The sequence below is a fragment of the Mandrillus leucophaeus genome, unplaced genomic scaffold (genome assembly GCF_000951045.1).
Source record: "Mandrillus leucophaeus isolate KB7577 unplaced genomic scaffold, Mleu.le_1.0 Scaffold86, whole genome shotgun sequence".
Classification (NCBI taxonomy): Eukaryota; Metazoa; Chordata; class Mammalia; order Primates; family Cercopithecidae; genus Mandrillus; species Mandrillus leucophaeus.
This window is the reverse complement of record NW_012109363.1, coordinates 2,315,838-2,324,406: the sequence shown is the minus strand read 5'-3', so window position 1 is coordinate 2,324,406 and position 8,569 is coordinate 2,315,838. Positions and strand designations below refer to the sequence as shown.

The 8,569-nt window shown below is 47.1% G+C and overlaps 1 protein-coding gene across 1 annotated transcript in view; it reads right to left on the bottom strand.

Annotated features, from left to right (window-relative positions):
- The window catches only part of CHMP7 (charged multivesicular body protein 7), a 22,617-nt gene that overhangs the window by 8,693 nt on the left and 5,355 nt on the right, over positions 1-8,569 (bottom strand). The window contains exons 2-3 of the mRNA XM_011968820.1: positions 6,416-7,152; positions 3,992-4,163 (exon numbers count right to left, since the gene is read on the bottom strand). Of these exons, the coding sequence (XP_011824210.1) occupies positions 3,992-4,163; positions 6,416-6,714 (471 nt within the window). The 5' untranslated portion in view covers positions 6,715-7,152. The remainder of the gene's footprint in view (positions 1-3,991; positions 4,164-6,415; positions 7,153-8,569) is intronic.

Below are 8,569 nucleotides of genomic sequence, written 5' to 3'. Positions count from 1 at the left end.
GAGCTTGCAGTGAGCCAAGATTGCGCCACTGCACTCCAGCCTGGGCAACAGAGCGAGACTCCATCTGAAAATAGACAAATAAATAAATAAAAAAGATGTCTGAGAGATATCCAAAAATATATACACAACATATAAGTGGATATACAAATCTAAAACTCAAAGGAGACGGCAGGACAGTGATACAATGGTTGAAAGTCCTCAGCATATCCACGGCAAATATCCAAGGACACTCAGGGAGGAAAGTAATAAGCTGAAGGAAGATCACTGTTTAGGAAGTGAAAGAACCCACAAAAGAGAGCCAGCAGGACTGCTTTGGGGGAACCAAGGAGAGTTTGCTGCATCATGTAAACAAATTCAAGGAAATTAGACATTTTAAGAAGCGACTCGTCAATGGTGTCAAAGGGTGGAAAAGAGCCTAGTAAGACACAGACATTGAGTTTTCATGGATTCGACTGCCCTACCAGATACGCAACTACTGCAGTAACTGCACAGTAACCACACACAAATAAATTAATGTTATATGACATCAAGAAAAAATACTGAGACAACTGGCCATCCATTTGGAAGAAGAGCTTTTCCCCACCACATACACAAAAATAAGTATTGAAGTAAGGAAATGTAAAGAGAAAAACTTAAAGTACAAAGTAATAAAAGAATACCCACTTAAGCTTGAGTCAGAAGATGCCTTCCTAAACAAGACCTGAAATTCAGTAGCCATACGGAAAAGTTTGAGACATCTGACTACAGAAATATGAACCCTTCTATATGGTAAAAAACATCATAAATAAAAATTAAGCAAGCAACAGACTGGGAAACAATATTTACATCCTTAATACTAAATACATTATACGTATCTATCTCTAATACATAAAGAATACAGATTAACATAAAAGATAGCACAATACGGCCGGGCGCGGTGGCTCACACCTGTAAGCCCAGCATTTGGGAGGCCAAGGTGGGCGGATCACGAGGTCACGAGATTGAGACCATCCTGGCTAACACGGTGAAACCCCGTCTCTATTAAAAATACAAAAAATTAGCCGGGTGTGGTGGCGGGCACCTGTAGTCCCAGCTGCTCGGGACGCTGAGGCAGGAGAATGACGTGAGCCCGGGAGGTGGAGCTTGCAGTGAGTGGAGATCACGCCACTGCACTCCAGCCTGGGAGACAGACTCCATCTCAAAAAAAAAAAAAAAAAAGATAACACAATATGAAACAGGCAAAGGATATAAACAGACAATTTACAGAAGGGGATATGTAAATGGCTAGTACATAGGTGAAAAAAATGCTTAATTCACAAACAGGACGTATCATTTTTTTTTCCCAATAAGTTGGGAAGATTGAAAAGACTGATGTCACCCAGTGCTGATAAGGATGTGGGGAGACTAGACTATAGAATCTTGATGAAAGTGCAACTTATTACAAACTTTTGAAAAGTAGTTTGGCAATTTTTGTTAAAATTTAAAAAGCACATATGCATTTCTGAAAATCAATTCCATAAAAATAAAGGGAGAAGTACATAGATCTCTGCCCAAGTGGCATTTTTTTGTAATGGAAAAATGGAGAGAGAAATCGGAATGACTTAAATGTCCATCTGCAGAGAACCTGTTGCATAAATTGTGGCATAGCAATAGATTATCATGCAGGCATCAAAAAGAATCAAGTAAATCCATACTGTGTAGGGCCTGGAAAGAGGCACCTGATATAACGCAGTGGAAGAAAACAAAGCAGACTGCACACCGATTTCATTTCTAGAAAAAAATGGAGTGATGTGTACACATGCGTCTGTGTGTATATATTCATTCACTCAACAGGGATTTGTTGACTGTCTACCAGGTACCAGGCACCAGGCACTGCTCCCAGGGTCCCAGGGCCCATGGCACTGTTCCCTTCTAGCAGGAAAGACAGACAAGAAACAAGTGAATAAGATTTTCAGGAAGAACTAGAGTTGACAAGGCCATTAAGGAAACATAAGTCTGTAAACATACACACTCACACACTCACACAAATGGGAAGAGAGTGCCCAAAGAGAGAAAAGTTGGATGAACAGAAAGAAAACTCTCATTTCTTTGTATTCTTTTTTTTAAATAACAAAATAATGGACAATGTTTGCTTTTTTGTATTTTTCAGTACTATCCAAAAGTAAAGTTACTGGCTGTTTCTCTGTCTGGACTCGGGAAAACCAATTTACGTCAAGAGCAGGCTTGTTTTGTTTGCAAACCTCACCTGTGGGGATCCACGGGTCTGCCTCTCCTCCGCCCCAGGCTGGAGGACAATGTGAGATGAGAGGCAGACCCAAATCATCCTGCAGTCTTTGCGGGGACCTTGGCTGAGCCCTGGAGACCAGGGCACCGGGCAGGGGAATAACCGCGTGGGTGCAGGGAGGGCGTGTAGATGGAGCAAAGGGGCTGCCCCTGAAGAAAATGTGGGCTGCTTAGTCAACAATCCTGGGGGACAGGGAGAGATGGGCAGATTTGGGAGACTTCTTCCTCCATCTGAGGCAGAGTGCGCTGGAGTCTCTCACGGTGAGGTGAGGAGAAACGAGTGCGTCTCTTGGGGTGAGGGGTGGGGATTCTGGGCTGGCTCCAGCTGTGTGAAGCCTCTAGGGCTATGCCAGGGCTCTGAGGTTAGGCTTGGTCTGTGAATTTCAAAAATACTCTCTGCAATGTACTTTGGCCACCAAGTACTCAGTCAACTTTGTAGATACACACACACACACACACACACACACACACACACACACACACACACACACAGAGAGAGAGAGAGAGACTCATCCACAGCATCCAGGTGGAGGGGGTGGTTGAAGCAGGTCTGCACCGGGTGACAGAGTGAATGGGAGGTGAGGAAATGGTGACGCAAAGGTCGGTTGAGAAGGAAACAGCAGTCACTAGGTAGGGCCCAGGTACCACAAAAGAGACAATCTGTGTTCGGAAAAGCATGAGTGGGTTTGGGTTTACAGGCTGAGAGGGAGATGGAACATACCAGGCAAGAGGCCAGCCAATGGGACAAAGGGACAAGAGGGGCAGGGCAGACGCACAGCAGACGAGGGGCAGAGGAAGGACACTACACTCTGAGCACAGAAGGAGGTGCGCTCTGAGGAGGTCAGGCTTGGGGTAGGAGGACAGAAAACTGAAGGTCAACTCAGGAACCCTGAGTCTACCTTCTCAGTGAAGTGCCTGCAGAGAGGAAAGAGGACACAGGATGGAATGAGCGTGTGAGGGGACAGAGAGAAAGAAAAATGAGGCTGTGGTGTGGCTGTGAGGGCCTCCCACAGCTGGGGACTGTGAAGGGGACCTCAGTCTGATGACAGGTGATTTTCTCCAGCAGGGGTGTTAGACCGCATGTGGCTGATCTAGGGCTATGGATTTGCTGGGAGTCTCCTGGTGTGGACCAAAGGAGATGCAAAGGAGCTGAGGGTGTTGCTGAGGAAGGGAGTGGAACAATGAGCCATGCGATTAAGGCTGTGGGGAGGGCAGGCCGGGAGGAGGCTGACTGACCAGGAGGCTAGGACGGGACCATGGCCCCAGTGGCCTCTTCAAGGGAGAGGAGCATGTGCAGCAGAAGGCAGGCCATCAGAAAGCTGGAAGGGGAAAGGGCACGGTCACCAAGTAGGAAAGCGGAGCTGAGTGCGCCAGTTCAGAGGGGGCAATACCGAAAGCCACAAGGTCCTCAGGAATCCTGAGAAACTCCTGTCAGTAAACTACAGAAGGCAAAGCATTTCCTAAACTGCTGCTTAACATGAATCACTACAGATACTAGAAAACAATCCACTGTTAGTTGCTGAAAATTCCCAGACAAAGGCTAACCCTTGAAATGTACACGTCCCACTAATGAATATACAAAGCGCAAGTACAAGGGAGGGCAGATAAACTCAGTTATCAACTCAGTCACTTAAAAAAGAAAGTCTTTTTTTAAGAACGCACCCAAGGGACGTGGAGGATGCTATGATCACATCAGGTGACACCCAGACACCCCCTTCTGAGTACCCACCTTCAACAGCTCCACAGCGACAAGGACCTCCTCGGCTGGAACCTTATTATCTCCCAGCATGTTAGAAAGAGTCCACTTGAGAGGCTTCAGCAGGAAGACCCCGACCCCCCAGGAGATCCAGCTGCTGTCTACACTGGCCATGAAGTCTGACTCCCGCTGCAGCTCCCCTCGACTGCAGGGAAGAAAAAGAAGGGCGTGTAGTAGCACTTAATGCAATATCCCATTCCAGTCTCCAGCTCCCCCTTTACCACTACCATTTACTAAGCACCTACGCTGTGCCAACTACACGCAGCATTGCTTGTACTCCAGCTCTAAGCCTCACAACACCTCTGCACAGGAGGCGGTGTTACGAGCATTTTAACGAATGAGAAAACTGAGGGACTCCGAAGGTAAGCAGAGAGGTCAAATCTACACCATGACAGGGCTGGAGGCAAAAGGCAAGTGCCTCACTAAGACAACAGAAACACAGGCAGTTTCTGAGCCCTCGCTGAGATTTCCTTTTACAATTGGTGCTCAAAACAATCACATGAAAATAAATCACTGTCGAGTGCAAGATACAAGGAAGAAAACAAAGATGTACAGAGAAAGACTTCGTGCTCTTCCAAGGCAAGGGTGGGGATACGATGGATATGTAAGCATATATAAGTATTACGATGTATATGTAAGTATAGGTAAGTATTATGATGTATATGTAAGTATACGTAAGTATTTCACGGTGCTGGTAACAGTAACAGCAGCTCAATTTATTAAATGCTTGCCGCTGGCCAGTCACTATGCTGAAGGCTATATAAGGAATATCTCTTCAAATCCTCACAATAAACCTAGGTACAATTATCATCACCATTTTAGAATTTGTCAAACTGAGAGTTAAAGGCAGCATAAAATTTGTGCAGGGCCACATAATTTAGCAAATGGCAGAGCCAGGATTCAGGCCTAGGCCAGTTGGCCCTCAAGCTAAGCTGTTAACTATTAGGTTGGTGCAAAAGTAATTGTGGTTTTTGATACTACTTTTAATACTAATACTATGCCACGTCGCCTCTGTGGAGAAGTATCACCCTCAGAAATTCTTCAGGACCCAGGCAAGCAACAGGAAGCGTCAGTGGAGCGCCAGCAGTCAGGAGAACAGACTTTAATACCATCGATGTATTAAAGTGTCTGGATTGGAAGTGAAAGATCGTCACCCTTCTACAGTAAGGAGGTCCATTCTGGTCTCATCCCTCACTGACTTCTTCAACTACTGTTTCTCCTGTTCCCTACTTCAGGCATGAACGAAAACCGTTTCCACTGTACACATTCTCTGAAAGCCTTGCTGGCCAGGTGCAGTGGCTCAACGCCTGTAATTCTAACACTTTGGGAGGCCGAGGTGGGAGAATCGTTTGAGTTCGGGAGTTCGAGACCATCCTAGGCAATATCAATGTCAGCCAATGGGAAGGTACTGAGAACAAAAGTTGAGAAGGGAGAGCTCTTAATCAGAAAGAGCAGAAAACTAAAAAAACAACAACAACAAAAAAAACCATCAGAGTTGACTTTCTCCCTCCTTCACTGAGAGGGGTATCATGCTAGGTTGGTCTCAGAATGATACGTACATTGAACTGCAAATGACTTATCCAAAGACCAGGTATCCAGTCCCGGTATCAGCTTTAACCACCTGTGTAACTCTGAGGAAGTCACTTGATCTCTCTGAAACTCAGTTTCCTCTTCTGTCTGCTGAGGATAATCTATCACCGCACCACAAGACCGCTGAGTGGGTCAAATGGTGCATACAAAGTATCTGCATGCTGCCAAGCACTGTACATCTATTAGTTATCAATGTTACCCCTCAGATACCGCCAAAACACTGCACCTGTCACACACGTATCTCCTACAGACCTTTTAAGGGCACTCAGATACTCAGCAAAGCCCTCGTTCTCCTTCACGTCCTCTCTGCTCCAAAAAGCCTGTGCCAAGGACAAGCCAGACGCATGAGCTGTGCCAGGGGTTGTTGGCAAGATGCCTACAGGCCTCTTCCCCACGAATGCCCGCTTTTTAGCTCTGACCTTCTCTAGGTTAATGAATACTATCTCTTAGACCTTCTGCTCCACAGGCCATTCAAATTTGGAGGCTCTTACGAAATAACTACATAACGGGGTCCCAGTTCAGGCAAATCACTGTCACCTTTGCTAGGCTGGTTTCTCTGGAACTCATCTAATGGGACTATCCCCGACCCCAAATCTTCCCCCAGACCCCCTCTTCCTCTCCCTCCAAGCTTCCCTAGCCCGGCCTCCTTATTTCCCTTTTTCGCCTTCTGAACCCACACTGGATGCCTTCTCTGGGCCAGACACTGGGCTGGGCGCAGTGCACTGTGCAGAGAACAGGACCAGGGCCCGGCCCTCGGAGAGCTGCCCCCGCCCGCCCTCGTGACCCCGGCCCCGGCCCGCCCCTCACCGCAGCAGGTCCTGCAGCACCGTGGCCAGCCCCAGCGGGACGCTCCCCTTGCGCTGAAAGGCCTCCTGCAAGTCCCGCAGACGCAGGCGCACCACCCCCTGGCGGCGGCTGTGGCTCAGCACCAACGGCGCCCAGAAGCCCATCTTGCTGTCCCAGTCGGTGCTGTTCACCTCGCGACTCCTCTTGAAAGCGGAGAACAGGAAGGACATGCGCTCCTCGTCCTCCTCCCACTCGGGGGGCAGTAGGCCCGCCGGGTCTCCCCCGGCCGGGGCCTCGGCCTCCCGCTCCGGGGACCACATCGGAACCCCCCAGCCCCGGCAAGGCACCGAACACAAGCCCGGCCCTGGTCCCCTTCCGCCCTAGTTCCCTCCCGGCTTCCGTTCCTTGACCACCTCCTTCTCGTTCACACGTCACCGCCGCCCCGAGCATGAAATAAGTTCCGTAAGTCTTCAAGGCGCATGCGTTGCGTTGCGCTCCGTAAGCGGGCGGCAGGATGATGTTCTTTTCAGAGAGACACCGAGCGCTTGCGCCGACCCCTCCTCCCACGGTCTTTGTGCGGAAAGAAAGGCTTGCGCCTGCGCGGCAGGTAGCTGCGCCTTACGTTCTCTTCAAGATCCCGGAGTCTGGCAAAGCGTTCTACAGCGGCTTCTGACCTGTGGCTTCAGAAAATGGAACGGGGGAATCGCCGCAGAGGGGCGCCAGTGGTGCCTGGACCACCCGGATGGATCCGTGAATCTCTGTATAGAGGGAAATTTATATCAATGAATGTACAAACCAGAAAAGAAGAAAGATCTAAAATAACCTAAGATTCTACCTTGGGAATCTAGAATAAGAACAAATTAAGTTCCAAGTAAACAGAAGAGAAAAAATAAAAGAACAGAAATCAATGAAATTGAAAACAAAATCAAAAGAATATCAACAAAACCTAAAGCTGATTTTTTGAAAAGGTCAATGAAATTGATTAACCTCTAGCCTGGCTAACAAAGAGAAAAAACAAATAGTCAATATCAGAAATGAAATAAGGGACATTACTACAGATCCCGTAGGCATGAAAATGATAATAAAGGAATCCTATGAATAACTGTATGTCCACAAATTTGATAACCTAGGCGAAATTGACACATTTCTTGAAAGCACACTCTGCCAAAACACACAAGAGGAAACAGACCACTTGAATATATTTATATCTAATTAATTGAATCAATAATTAATAACATCCAAACAGAAAGCATTAGGCTCAAATGGTTTCATTTGATAAGTTCTACCAAATATTTAAAAAACAAGTTATGCCAGTTCTGTGCCATCTCTTTTATGTGATAGAAACAAAAGGAATACATCTCAACTGAGCCTATGAGGCAAGAATTACCCTAATGCCAAAACCACACAAACGACATTACAGGAAAGAAAAAACACGACCGGGTGTGGTGGCTCACGCCTGTAATCCCAGCACTTTGGGAGGCCAAGGCAGGCGGGTCACGAGGTCAGGAGACTGAGGCCATGCTCGCTAACTCGGTGAAACTCCGTCTCTATTAAAAATGCAAAAAATTAGACGGGCGTGATGGCGGGCGCTTGTAGTCCCAGCTACTCGGAGGCTGAGGCAGAAGAATGGCGTGAACCCGGGGGGCGGAGCTTGCAGTGAGCAGAGATCACGCCACTGCACTCCAGCCTGGGCGACAGAGCGAGACTCCGTCTCGGAAAAAACAAAAACAAACAAAAAACGCAAAATAATATATCTTGTGAATACAGATGCAAAAACCCTCAATAGAATATTAGCAAATTGAAACCCACAATGTATTGAAAGAATTGTACACCAGGATAAAGTGGAATTTATTACAGTTAGGCAAGGCTAGTTCAATGTTCAAAAATCAATTAATATAATCCACCAATAGGCTAAAGAAAAATCATATGATCATATCGCCATATGCGGAAAAAGCATTTGACAAAATCCAACACCAGCTCATGATAAAAAGTCTCGGCACTCCAGGAACAGAGGGACACATCCTCCACTTGATAAAGAACATAAGCAAGAACCTTACAGCCAACATAAGAATTAATGGTGAGAACTGCCGGGCGCGGTGGCTCAAGCCTGTAATCCCAGCACTTTGGGAGGCCGAGACGGGTGGATCACGAGGTCAGGAGATCGAGACCATCCTG